Here is a 14570-nt window from a genome sequence, read left to right as displayed (position 1 = left end):
GGAGTTGTTAGTGGAATGATTGGATTTCATCCCCCTTCACCCTGACCCCAAAGTCTTCCTTATCTGCTTAGATGCCACCTGTTTGTGGAGGGTCACCCACTGCTTCTGAGGACAAGGGACAGTCTGAAGTTTAAGGCCTCCAGATTACATTGCATGGACTGACAAAATTAACTTGTCAGCCTACAGGGCCAAAGAACCAAACTTGAATCATGCCACAGCCGTCAGGCGGAGGCGACCATGGAGGGTCTCTCAGAGGAAAGTGAGCTGGCTGCCTTCCCCGACTTCATTTTGTTCTTCTGATGGAGGCTGGAGCTGGCCTCTGGTTCCAGTCCGACTAAAGCTTATGCGTGCTCCTAGAACATTCACTCCACAAAGCTTTTACAGTTAACTCTCATGTGGAAATACAGTAGGAAATTAAAAGACAAAACCTCTTGTCTTCCTAAGTACAGTCAGCATTTTAAAACTTCCGTAATGTCATGTCAGGTATCATACCTGCTGGGGAGAATGATAAGAAAGCAGGGCAGGGGCAGACTGTGAGGGCGGGGTTATCTTTAGAGAGAGTGGTCACGGAGGACGTTTCTAAAGAAGTGACATTGAAGCAGAGACCTGAAGGAGAGGAGCAAGCAAGCCCCGTGACTCTCTCCGGAAAAAGCATTTCGGCAGGCAGAGGGAATGGCCAGCGCAAAGGCCCAGAGGACAGAGACTGGGGGTGGGGTGGGGTGGTGACTGCAATGTGGCTGCTGAGCTCAGGTCGCTGGAAGGGAAGAAGGTGGGGTCCAATCACAGAGAGCCAGAGGGTGCACGCTTCCCCGTGTGGAGAGTAGATTTCCATTATTTCAATGGTTCCGTGGAAGCCTTCCCCAGCTCCCGATTCTGTGACTCGGTAAAGGACTTCCGAAAATCAGAGAACAGGTTTGTGCGGGGACTTGAGAATGGTGGCACCTCTGCACCTCGCCCTGCGCAGCATTTGTCGGAATGGTGATGCTGTTTTGTGTGATGACCCTGTAAACCACGGGAGACTCAGTCAGAACATCCCTATGCATTATGTAAAGAACTGTGTGGTGATTTTGAATAAGACACTAAGACTAAGAAGTAAATAATCTTGATTTTTTTTTTTACCTTCTTCAGATATAGGAATTAATGATCAACAGGTAGGAAGCTGCAGAATATTTTTTTTCATTTTTACTTTTGCTTACCTTGGGCAGGTACTAAAATATTACATAATTCTTACCATGAATGAGGGTTGAAATCTTAAAGTATTTCGATGTATTTCGATGTCATGACTAAAGTACATTTTGTTTCAGACTTTGAATCTGCAGAGTCTGTTCTCTTCTGTCCACTTAAATGTATAGGACACTTGAACAGCGCTTTCTCGTCAGGATGCAATTTCACTCACACGATCTCATTTAATTTACCTCTCGACAACACTCTGAAGGTGGTATCATTACTTTTATCATCTCCGTCGATATCTTCGCACTGAGAGGGGGTATTTGCTGATTGAGATGTTGAGCATTTTCCCATGAACGCATAACCACTTCAGTTGCAAAGCTGGAACTTTAAAACCGATTTTCCGTCTCCCCATCTCTGATTTCTTCTTCTATATTATATCCCCTTTCACGGCGACTCACATAGATTCTCCTAGACACAGCCTGATTTTAAACTGGCCACCATTAGTGAAATGACATTAGCTCAATATGATTACGTCTTAATGTTCCCTGAAAAGATGAGACTAGTTAAGACATACCGAAGGGAAAAGCAATTACCTATTGAAATATGAATCTCTTGTTTAGAGCTGGAAATCGTCTATTGGTATTAGAATAATCGTCTGGAATTCTTTAAAAATCTGGATACGGTCATCGTGTCTTGCTTGACTTGAGAAGAACTTCAGTGGGGCTAGTTTCGAGGCTTTTTGTTGAGGGCCAGACTGAAATGTAACACTGCACCGGAAGAGCACATTCCCCTAACGACCCCCTTCTTTAGAGGGACTTGGGGTCAGGGAGTCCCTCCTCCCGATTGTTCTGACTGCCTAAAGAAAGCCGTTGACGTAAGCCCCCTTCAGCCGGCTTAGAATTGTACATGGTAGTATAACTCGGGGTGTGCTATTTCCTTTGGATTCCTCGGATTTTGAAGTGTGAATTTATAATTGCCTCCCTGGTGACGCACCCCGTGGGGCCTTCAGAACAGAGTGCGCCGCAGACCTCGTGGTCGTCAATGCAAGGTTAATAAATGGCAGTGAGTCCCCCGCTCGACTGGGCGCGCTTGCCGGGTAACAATTACCTTCTTGTATGGACTCGGATTTTTTTTTAAAAAGAAGAGTTTTCCAGTTTTGTTTTTTTAAGCCTTGGTATCCTCAGTGACAGTGTAGTGTCTGGCACCTATTAGATTCTAAATAAATATCGAATGAATGAATGTTTGGCCTTGACTTCTAGCTTGGCAAGAGGGTCGACTTTCACATCATGCTTTTTATTCGTCATTCGGACCCACACGTCATTATCAAACGCCAGTTGAAATTTGCCAACTATTGGGTCCCTTCTCAAGGCACAGGACAGCTGATTAGATTTGCAACTTTCGTTCCCACGCTACTTACCTAGGTCTGTTCCAAACTCATCCTTCCCGACATAAAATGTGGCGAGTGTGGACATGGCGCCATAGATGGGTTTCGGGGAATCCATTCGCCCGTGAAATCGTACACGGCATACTGTAGACACAGGGCGCGGCACAAATAACGCCCTTGTTTCTTACAAACTCTTTTATTACAAAATCGTAAGCACGTCATTCTGTAACAACAACATCACACTCAAGCACCTTGTTTGACACTTTGTGTGGAATGTTCAAATGAAAACTATAAATTATTACACCCAGATTATTATCCTACCCACCACACTCCCACAGGCCTTCCTTCTGCTCGATCCTGTATGGGCAGTTATATTTTCTAAATACTTAATTTTTTTAAAAGAAAATGGTCATGATTTCCTTATGTTCTTGTAGTGATATTATGGTCAAAACATTAACTTTTTTCATAAATACTGTATTTATTTGACTTTATTATTCATCAGAAGCACCTAGAAGACATGAAAATGTGCATTTTCCTATCTCCCCCCATAAAATCTGATCCAGTGGGACTCAGGTGGGATTCATGGTCACCCCTCTCCTTCCTCTTTATTTTTTTCCTTCTTCCACCAACTATTGAAAACCTTCTATTAGTTCAATGTACTAAATGATTGCCATGTGTTGTTTAATTCTGCTGACAAGAATGTAAGAATATTTCACTTAGAATAAACCGAATTAAGTAACCTGCCTAAAGACACTTGGCAAGTAGGGAGTAACGCTGAGATCTGAGGCTGTAGCCAATTCTACCTCAGTCTTTTGTTTTCCTTAATCTGAAAAATTCTGACTCATGCCAAAGACATGTTCAGAAGTCATAAGCTCATAGACATCTCTGCTCCAGAGTTACCTCCTCTCTCCTCTCATGGATCAACTTGGGGTCTTATTTCCCTTGGTCCCCCTGGTGCCTAGTATGATGCCTAACATACAGCAGATTTTCAGGTATTTTTTCTGAATTGAAATTCAGTCAATGGACTTGAGGTGGTGTTATCAGTGTCTGTGCCATTAATTAACTCCCTGTGACCTGGAAGATTGAGAACTGAGTTTTCTTGTTCGTTAAAATTGGTTTTCTAGTTTATAAAATGTGGTTAGTGTGTAAAGCTCAGATCCACTCTTTTGTTCTAGTTATTGCGACGATTTCGTGAAAGAAATGTGGTCCTACGGAAATGAGGCCATGTGGCCATCACACTTCTCTTACTCAGCAATGTGATTTGCTAACATTTTTGCTTCTTTCCCGCTCCGTTCCGCCTATGAATCCGTAGCTGGTTGAAGTTGTTATTCCGTGGTATAGTTTAAGCAAAGATAACTCAGTGACCCTATTTTAGTGTCTCAGCATCCAGAGATCTCCTGACGTGCTATTTTGTTCCCACGTTGCTGATGATATTCTGCTCATTTGTTTTATTATACTTTCCCACCGCCCTTAACACAGATGAGATCGAAAACACTATGCAGTCTATTCCAGTTGAAACTCGAGACCCTCCCTCACCCCATGGGGATTCATTTGGCAGGAGGCCACTCAAGCCAGTTCTTTTTGATGCTTACTTTCTAGTTTCTACTTTAATTGCTGCCAAAATCTGAGCACTTCGGAATTTAATTGCTCATTATGTTTGTCATGGTGGTGTCACAGACCCAAAGAAAGACTGTTTCATGCAAAATATTTATGGGTATTAATTTGGCTTAAACCTGTGTATATCTGAGTCCCTGTTTTTCTACATGGTAAAATGTAGCACATCTGGAGAGAAATTAGAATCCAGCAAGGACTTACACACCCACTTTGCTCGTAAACCGTTCTCCCCCCAGTCCGGTGTCTAGATTTAACAACAAACACCTCAACGAGGGCCTGCTCAGAGCTTTGTCATATTCACTGTATTCAGTTTTCTCTTTTGAAGCAGTCTCTGGGGATGTGAGTCTGGCTCCCAGGACAGATGACTCGGGTTCAAATCTCTGATTTGTCCCTTGCTAGCCAGCTATGTGGCGTTGGGCAGATTATCTTAATCTCCCTGTGCCTGTTTCCTCATTTGTGAAGTAAGGATACCTGTGGTTCTCATGCAGATTAAATGAGGAAAACCCTTGGGAGAGAGTGAGCCCTCGAGTAGGCTAGTTTCCTACAAGTCACCCTTTTTTTTTTGAGTTTTTAAAAAATATATTTATTGATTATGCTATTACAGTTGTCCCATTTCCCTCCCTTCACTCCACTCCATCCTGCCCATCCCCTCCCTCCCACATTCCCCCTCTATAGTTCGTGTCTATGGGTCATACTTATAAGTTCTTTGGCTTCTACATTTCCTACACTATTCTCACCCTCCCCCTGTCTATTTTCTACCTACCATTTATGCTGCTTATTCTCTGTACCTTTCCCTCCTCTCCCCCCCCCACTCTCCTGTTGATAACCCTCCATGTGATCTCCATTTCTGTGGTTCTGTTCCTGTTCTAGTTGTTTGCCTAGTTTGCTTTTGTTTTTGTTTTAGGTGTGGTTGTTAATAACGGTGAGTTTGCTGTCATTTTTACTGTTCATATTTTTTATCTTCTTTTTCTTAGATAAATCCCTTTAACATTTCATATAATAAGGGCTTAGTGATGATGAACTCTTTTAACTTGATCTTATCTGGAAGTACTTCATCTGCCCTTCCATTCTAAATGAAAGCTTTGCTGGATACAGTAATCTTGGATGTATGTCCTTGCCTTTCATAACTTGGAATACTTCTTTCCAGCCCCTTCTTACCTGTAAGGTCTCTTTTGAGAAATCAGCTGATGGTCTTGTGGGAACTCCTTTGTAGGTAACTGTCCTTTTCTCTTGCTGCTTCTAAGACTCACCCTTCTGTGCTTCTAAGACTCACCCTTCTGTGCCAAATGGCTGGAGCAGGTACCACTGCCACCAATATGCATTTACAGTTTCCTCCCGATTGAGTAGGGTGGCCTTCGCTTGTTGTAGCAAGTGGACTGTTTGCTCAGCACCCAGTTCAGTGCCTTTCACGCTCTTCTGTTTTTCCCGGGTGTCCCAGCTGGCTTGCTCCTTGATGCACAGGTTCACAGGTCCGCTTCTTGTTCTGGTGTTTTAGTACTTGTCACTGATTTTTCTCCTCGTGCTTGCTAGACTGAGTAGTTCGTTCATTCTCTCTGTGTCCCCTCGTCCCTGTCATTTACCCTCTGCCTTCCCCTTCCTTCTTTCCTCCAAAACATGTGCACCAACTTGCTTCTGCTGCAACCAGGGCAGCTTCCTGCTGCAATTATCCTAATCAAAGGAAATTATCAGATGCTTGAAGAGTAGGAGGTGCAAGTCATCACCACGGACAAGGTAATGTTTTAGACTTGTTTGGTGGTTTTTTCCTATCCTGGAAAAAAAGTGCCCTATGTCTTACTTTTTTGCCTGAAATTGTCTTCCGGGGTAGTCTACACTAACCTGAAGACTTCCCTAGGATGAACAACACACTAAAGTGTTTGTTCCTTAAAAATGAGTTTGTAATTTTTCCCAGATTCATACTCATGAGCTGGGTTGGAAATAGACTTTGAAAGGAGGACAGTGGCTCCACTTTGCATGTAGTCGTCCCCAGTGTCAGGGACATGTTATTGATGGCGGACATGACCGTGGGACTGGTTGCCTCAGTTTTATTTAGGGATGAACAGATGGAGATGTCAGTTGCTTGAGATATTTATTGCCTCACGGTAAGTCAGAAGACCAGTGTTTTTCTGAATTAGATTTCCACCCGTTTCTCTGCCTTCATAGTGTTGTATATTGTTCTGGAAGAATCTTTACAATTTTGGATGTGATATCCATTTCAGGACACAGAATAATTTTGGTCAAGGTAGCAATTAGACCTTTGAAATGTTCACCGGGCTTACTTGGCTTTCTTTGTTGTTTTGTTGGGTACAGTAGGGTGTGTGCGGTTTCAGGGAACGTAAAGCGTGGAACATTCCTTTTCCGATAGAAAACCTAACCCTCATTTTCGGTTCCCTTTTCCACTTCATGACAAGACACATAATTTTCACCACTTCCAGATTAAAACACTACTTTTAAAACACTACATTAAAATGAAGAAATACCCTCAGGTGCTCTGGGACACTCTCAGCGAAGTCTGAGAGCTTTGGTCTCAGTTCCTGGATCCAGTGACTTGGTGGGGCCACCTCAGGCTTCTGAGTCCAACTTTTCTCTTTGCTTTCAAGAGAATGTTTGCATCTCCTGTCTCTGTGACTGGAAAGACTATATAGTCAAGTAGTCTTCCAGCCTTCCTGTTTTGTGCTAGGGATGGGCTTTTAAGAACTCAAAATTCAATACATTTATTTGTTTTATAGACCCTGAGATGAAATAGACTTATTAAAAAGGACCCCTTGCAGTTAATTGGGCCCAAATCCATAACCAGAGTCTAGCAGCCATTGTTTGCAGAGGCCTGGCAGGCAGGACAAATTTCAGGGAAAAGCCACAGGCTGAGTGGCCAGCCTCCGGCACTGTGTTCCTGGTGGCTGAGCCCAACCTTAGAAGGGAGATCCTGGAATCCTATTTTGACCAATGGGCTGAGGCCTGCCCCATCCAATCAGAACCGCATAGCTATATCCTTATTTGTATCTTTACTAACCAAGAAGAGCAGCTCCGTAACAGCCAATCAAAATGCACATTTTCAACCAATCAGGACAGTGTTATTTGGACCAATCAGAATGTACACATTTGGATACCTTATTTGCATAGAAAGGGATCAGTCGGGGTCCAGGGCAAAAACTTTCTCTATATAAGCACGCCACTCTTTTTTTCTCTCGGAGGAGTGCACTTTCAGTTTCCTCCAGAGGCTCTGCCTTCTTGGTTTGCGAACTGTTGATCTGAGTACTGTTTCTCCATTTCCCACACCCCATACTGGGGACTCCTGTTGGCACTGGTTGATGGCCGTGAACTTTTGTTGACCGTTTCTTCTTTAATGTCTTTTCTAAACTTGTTCCTCTGTCACTGTAGAAGCCAAGAAAAAGTTTAAATTACAGTGCAGGTGGTGAGAGGAGGAAGGTGATAAGGGATTTTGGGGCCAAAAGAAAAACAGATAACAAAAAAATTGTATGTATTCCTTCGTTATGCACTCAATCTACCACATAGAAAAGGTGGCAAATGTATTTTTTTGTGGTAACACCTGGACCCTTTTGAGATTCTGAAACCATTGAAAAACTATAATTCAAAAAAGTAAAATGTCCTCAGAAATTGTTTTTAAAATGTTGTCTGTGCATGGATTTTAGTCTAAAATGAACTTTTCCAAAAAATTGATCAGATTAACAATCATTTTTAAGGAAGATTTATAAATGATCAGAAATGATAAGATACTGTTATGTTGTCACTTGTGTGTATTATATTTTATTACACAGTTTTTCTCAAGGGACTTGAGACTTGGATGTTGGGATGGCAAGAGGCTTTTGGGGACTCCAGCTGTATCTGCTGTTGCTTCTGAGCTGCGGTGTGGCACTGTGGTAGCGGCGTGCCCGACGTGTTTGTTATCTGTGACTTTCTTTTGCCAAGGGCGTTGTTGCTGTAGTCGAGGGACTAACCTCAAATGGCTACATTGAGATCTTAAAATTCTCTCTTAATTACAGTCGTGCAATTATCAAGCCATTCCATTGGTTTTAATGATTATTTCTCACATTTCCAATAGCATCGTTGGTCTTAAAGAGAGTACCCTAACTCAAAACAATTGCTTTTAAGTAAAGAGATTCAGATACAGTGTTAGATGGTTTTGTTAATCCTTGATAAAGGCAAAGTTTCTAAGATTTTCTTAAAAGCCAATCATACAAACCAAGAACATCTTGTGAAAGGGCAGTTTTATTTCTATTGAATGACTCCATGTAGCTACGATTATATATGTACTATACATATAATGTTTGTGTATATATTAATAATATATATTATATGGGTGTGTATGTGTATAGGTATATACACACAAAATTGGAGATTTATTACAAATCTGCCCATAGCAATTAAATAGAAATATCTGTTCCCACATCTGATTTACAAAGCATCTGTGAAGAAGCATCAAATTAAAAATAGATGTTGTTTTGCATGTGGAGAGCCATAAAGTTTGCAAAAAATGATAGGTTGTGAAACCTTCTACTTTAAGATTTAAATGGGAGACAGCAGTGATTCTCATGAATTGATGGGGTTAGCAGCAGTTAACAGTAAGCTATGTTGAACGTAGTAAATGAACGTGAATAATGTTGTTACATGGCTTTATTTTCTTTTATTACTTTGTGTTCAGCATGATACTTGTTGTGCAAAGGAGGACCAACAGATAAGTGAAAACTTTTTTGGTGGGCAAATTGAAATATGAAAACTTTTATGAACTCATTGGCAAATAATCAAAATAGGTAAAAATCTTATTTTTAGATTTCATTTATTTTTAGAGGGGAAGGGAGGGAGAAAGAGGGAGAGAACCATCAGTGTATGGTTGACTCTCATGCGCCCCCTACTGGGGACCTGGCCCGCAGCCCAGGCATGTGCCCCGACTGGGAATCCAACTGGCTTCTCTTGGGTTTGCAGGCCAGCACCCAATCCGCTGAGCCACACCAGCCAGGACAAAATAGGCAAACTGTTAATCAGTGAAGTATATCTATAATAGAAAAACTAAATATCTGAAAAGTCAAATTCTGACTTTTATTAATTTCTCTTATTACTACCACTTATTTGTTGTGTTATATTTTACAAAAACAGCATATTTGACAGAAAATACATATACAGGGCATATCAAAAATAGTTTTATAGTTCACGTGGAAACTAATGCAATAATTAATAAATAATACAAGAATAAACTGTGTTTCACATGCTCACAATTGTAAATCTACTTTTACCCCACCCTGTAGTTCCAAAAACTTAAAAAATCTTCATTACTTATGAATTATCTTGAGGTCAAAAAGAAATATAAACCCATCATTGAAACTAAAAAAATGTTGAAAAGTATAAGTGAAAAAGAAACACTCTTGTTTATTCAACATTCTGAGATAATCTGAGTTAAATGTTCATTTCTCATCTTTTTTGACTCTGCTTATTTGTTTTCTATAACTAATCATACATAATATTTAATTGTGTAGTGTCTTTTTAAAAATTACATGCTATTATATAAACATTGGCTTGTTAAATATCCATCTAAACAGCAGCATCCTCAGATTTAGAGACCTGTTTAGCCATTCATTCATTGGTGAAGTTTAAGGTTTTTTCATTTATTATTTCACTGCCATAAAAATGCTACAGCGGACATCTATGAACATGAAATTCTTCTAAAAATTACTATTCCCATAGAAATATTCAAAAGGGCACTATAATTTGTAAAGTGAAAATTTTATATTTGTTTCCTCCCTCCCCCTCCCTTCTTCCTTCCTTCCTTCTCCCTCCCTCCCTCCCTCCCTGCATTCCTTCCTTCCTTCCTTCCTTCCTTCCTTCCTTCCTTCCTTCCTTCCTTCCTTCCTTCCGTCTCACTGCCACTATTAAAGCAAAAGAGAAAGGAAAACTCTACTTTCTATTCTAAAGGCCCCAATTCCAACTGGACTTGGTGTGTATTCTAAGTACTGGAAAATTACTCTTCAAAAGCCATTCAATCCAAAGAATTCAGTTGCTTGTCTTTGCGTTTATAATTGTCTAAATTATAACGTTTATACAGTCCTAAAGTTACATCCGGCCCTTTGAGGGCAGCCACAAGGCTGTTGTGGCCCCCGGTGAATGTGAGTTTGACACCCCATCCTAGTTCCTCCTGTCGTTGTGATCTTCCAATATCTTGATTCATTTTTGCCTATTTTTAAAAATCACAGTTTTATTGAGATAATTTTCATGCCATAAAGTTCACTGTTCTAGAAGTGTCGAATTTACTTGTTTTCAGTGTATTCACAGAGTTATGCATTGATGACCACTAATTCCAGAATACTTTAATCTTTCTAAGAAGGAACCCCGATACCCCGTGTCTTCAGCCCTGGCAACCAATCACCTCCTTTCTGTCTCCGTGGATTTGCCTATTCTGTACATTTCGTAGACTTAGAGCCATACACTGCGGCCTTCGGTGCCTGGCTTTTTCACTCGGCAAAGTGTTTTCAAGTCTCATCCGTATTGTAGCACAGGTCACAACTTCCCTTTCTGTGGCTGAATAATATTCCATCCCATCAGTATATCACATCTGTTCATCCATCTATTATTTGATCGACTTCGGGTTTTCCTGCGTGTCCTCAGTGGACACTGCTGTTACGAACATGTGTATGCAGATACTTACGCAGTTACACGCTGCACTGTACGCCCCTTACGCCAGCCTCACACTGCCTTGATTACTGTTGCTTTGTGGAAATGTCGAAGTCAGGGAATACGAGTTCTTCAGATTTGCTCTTCTCTTTTTAAGAATGGTATGACTACTCTGGGTCCCTTGAAATGTCCTATGAATTTCAAGATCATCTTGTCAAAACTTGCAGAGATTAAAAAGTCAGCTGGTAGTTTTAGAGGAATTGCTCTGAATCTTCAGATCAATGGAGGAAGAAGTAACACTTTAACAATATCACACCTTCTAATCCATGAACATGGGATGTTTCTCCATTTATTTTGGTCTTTTAACAGTTTTTTATGAGATTTTATTCAGTGCACAGACCTTAGGCTTCTTTTGTTAAGTTTGTTTGGAAGTATTCTTTTCATGCTCACAAATGGCATTGCTTCCTTATTTTCACTTTCGGATTGTCCACCGTGGCTTCGCCTGTTTCTGAACTTCGTGTCAACGGGATGGTTTTTCCCTGTGCTCTTTCCGTGCCCCTTTATGTGCCGAGTGGTGTGGCTGTGAGCTGCATCGACGTAACTGTGTGCAGCGACGGCCTGCTTGTCCTCATTGCTGTGTAGTTTCCACTGTATGCAAACATCATTACTTCCACATTTCATCGCCATGTGCACTTGACTTGTTTCCAGTGTGGGGCTATTTTGAACAGTGGTACTGTTACCATTCTTGTATAAGACTTTAAGTGAACACATTACGCATTTGCTCAGAGCGTATTCCCAGGTGGGAAGGTTCAGCTTTTGGAAGGGCTGCCAAATTGCTTTACAAAGTGGTCATAACACTTTGTACTTCCAACAGCAGCGCCATAGTTGCCTTTTGTACTGGAAAAAAAACAACAACCCAAAATACCGCCGCCCACACACTTGGTGTGATCTGTCTTTTCATTTTAGTCATTTCCAAACTGTGCAGTGGTATCTCATTGTCTAAATTTGCATCTTCCTCATGACTAATGATATTGAGCATATTTGTTTGTTTTTTAAATCAGGTATTTGGGTACTCTCTTTTACATAGTGTTTATATAGTCTTTGGCTCATGTCCCATTGAATTATCTTTTTTCATATTTATTGTTTTCAATTTATTGTGGATATAAATAATTTAAATAGTGTGATATTTAAAGGCACAAAGATAGGAAAGGGAGCAGTTGATCATTCTGGACCCCAAAACAGACCCTATGTACGCTGTGACTTACTCGATGGAAAGAGATGATTCCGAATTACAGTGGGGGAACTAATGGTCTTTTCAATATATAGTAATGACTTCATTGATCACCTAGAGGTGGGATTTCCTAACTCGCACCATAGACAAATGTATCGACCCCAGACGGGTTGCACATCTAAATGTGAAATGTAAAATAATAAAGCTCTGTAGAAAATAGAGGAAAATATATTCATAACCTTGAGGAAGTCAAGGCTCTTGTACCCAGGACATGAGAAGCACCAACCGTAAACATTAGCAATAATAAATTGGGCCTCATCAACAGGAAGAAGTTCTCTTCGCGAAAAGACATTTTTAACTAAAGTGAAAAGATAAACAGGAGGACATGAGATGCTAGTTCCAATTTCGCTTTCTACAAGAGGACTGTTACTAAGACTTCAAATTATTTTAGATACAGTGTGGTAATTTGTGAGATTTTTATTTCAAAAGTATGTGTTGAAAAGGATCTTTGCCTTAATTTGGCTGGCTTTTAAAAAATCAAGGTAAAAATAGTAGTACATATATACCCAGAGGTTGTAAATAAATTAATTCTTAGACATTGGAAATTGTCAATATAAAATATGTAGTTTTCTAAAACTCAGCATGAGAACACAAAGAAAACATTAATATTTGAAATTTTATTATTTAGTTTTTCTGTTAACTGCAAGGCTAAACTGAATTATTTCATTACCGAAGTACTACTAAATTCTTCATGAAATCTAAAATGCTAGGAATTTATGTGGATACATTTTTAGTCTAAAATTTAATCCTATATATTATGTTTTTAAAACTTACTATAGTCATGTAAGATTAAGTTAGTTATAAATGAAACAATAGTTAAAATTGTAGTAAAATTTAAACATTTTAGAAAACGTAGCCCAGTAATGCTAAGAACCTGTTATAATGTCACTTAATTATAGGATGTGTGTGTATGTTTATATATAATAGTAAACATTATATATATAATTGTTATTTAATGATCTTATAAATTTTTGGTACCAAAATGTTGGATTTTTAAAAATTACATTATTATACTGGAGTTCTACCTTTTCATCTTAGTAAATACTAATTTATTTAGAACTAAATATTTATCATATATAGTTAATCATGATTTCAAACTTTAATGACTTTCTCTTTAAAATTTAAATCGGCTTTGATATACTCGAGATTAATTCAGAGAACTGATTTTTATTCATTTCTTCCCTCTGCCCAATTTTGGAAACCTGGGAGAGAGAGGTCTGTGACAGCTGTATCATAGACGCTTTTATTTTATTACCGTTGAATCCACACTGTCAGTTTTAATGAATCCTCCCCAATTAAAGTGGTGTGCATATCTTTCATGAGTCCATAATCAATATAATCAATTACACTTTTCCATAATTGCATAGATATAATTTTATCCCAGGGTGCTGGAGGACTGATGCATTTTGTGATGTGTGGCAGGGTTGCGAGAAGCTGGAGAATAATTTTGATGACATCAAGCACACGACTCTTGGTGAGCGGGGAGCTCTGCGAGAGGCAATGAGGTAAGTCTGGGTCACCATGGCAACCGTCACAGATGTGGTGAAGAAAAAGTCATTCTTCATTATTGGGGGAACAAATGAGTTCATTGCCACCATTCAGCTCTGTTCTCTAAGGTATTAATTTGTCAGTGGAGAGGCTTCCCTTGAGGCTGTACTTTGGTTTTGAAGCTGCATAAATGTTAAGCCTCAGTGCACAGTAAAAAATGTAAATGTTTAATTTGTTACTTAAAATGCTTAAGGGGTGTCTTGTTTTATATTTATACTAAACTGTGTGATTGAATGGAAATATGGTTCATCTAAATTCTTCCTGTTTGTAAAAAAAAATAAATAAACAGTACAATGGAGGTTTAACTGAGTAGTATTTCCTCCTAATTAATATTTAATGAAAAAAAGAGGTACTTAAAATTTCATATTGTATTGGGTTTTATAGGATTATATCACGGTATTTTAGAACGGATTTACATTTTCACACTATTATAGAGCATATAGATGAACTTTTTTCAAGACTATAGTAGTCTATAATGAGCCTGATGGTTTTTTTCCTTTTTTCACATTGTAACGTTACTATTTGTGAATATTTCTTTGAATTTCTTTCCCAACTCGATGCCTTTTTATTAACTTTTAGGAAGCAGCATTTAAATCCATCTGGTTAGGGCCGAGGAAGGCTGTTTACTAGGCATTAAAAAGGTGTGAATTATAAAACTCATCACCCAGCAACAGTTAGCGGTATTAACTTAGAACTGAGTCGGACCTCCGAGAGCAATAATTTCCAATATCATCGCACAGACGGGGTGTGTCTACCTTTATTCAGTCTGTGAAACTGCGACTGATTTTAAAATGTATCTCTTCTGTCAACGCTCGTTTTCTGTGTACGGCCTTAAGTCAAGGATGAACAAAATAGGCAATGAGAGAAAGGATACACCTATGCACTCTCACGGAAGGAGCATTTGGGTACAGCCTGCTATTGCCAGGGCGCAGTTACCATATACTT

At 39.6% G+C, this 14570-nt stretch overlaps 1 protein-coding gene across 4 annotated transcripts in view; it reads left to right on the top strand.

The window, feature by feature from the left end:
• DPYD (dihydropyrimidine dehydrogenase) overlaps window positions 1–14570 on the top strand; it is a 548339-nt gene that overhangs the window by 53968 nt on the left and 479801 nt on the right. For 3 of the 4 annotated variants that reach the window (XM_024570281.3, XM_045203652.3, XM_045203651.3), the window contains exon 3: window positions 13500–13582. The exons of the other annotated variant lie outside the window; for it this stretch is intronic. In XM_024570281.3, the coding sequence (XP_024426049.2) occupies window positions 13500–13582 (83 nt within the window). The remainder of the gene's footprint in view (window positions 1–13499; window positions 13583–14570) is intronic. 4 annotated transcript variants of the gene reach the window in all.

This window comes from Desmodus rotundus, chromosome 12 (genome assembly GCF_022682495.2).
Source record: "Desmodus rotundus isolate HL8 chromosome 12, HLdesRot8A.1, whole genome shotgun sequence".
NCBI classification, from domain to species: Eukaryota; Metazoa; Chordata; class Mammalia; order Chiroptera; family Phyllostomidae; genus Desmodus; species Desmodus rotundus.
Note: the sequence above shows the minus strand (reverse complement) of the source record. Positions and strands in the feature narration are given on the sequence as shown.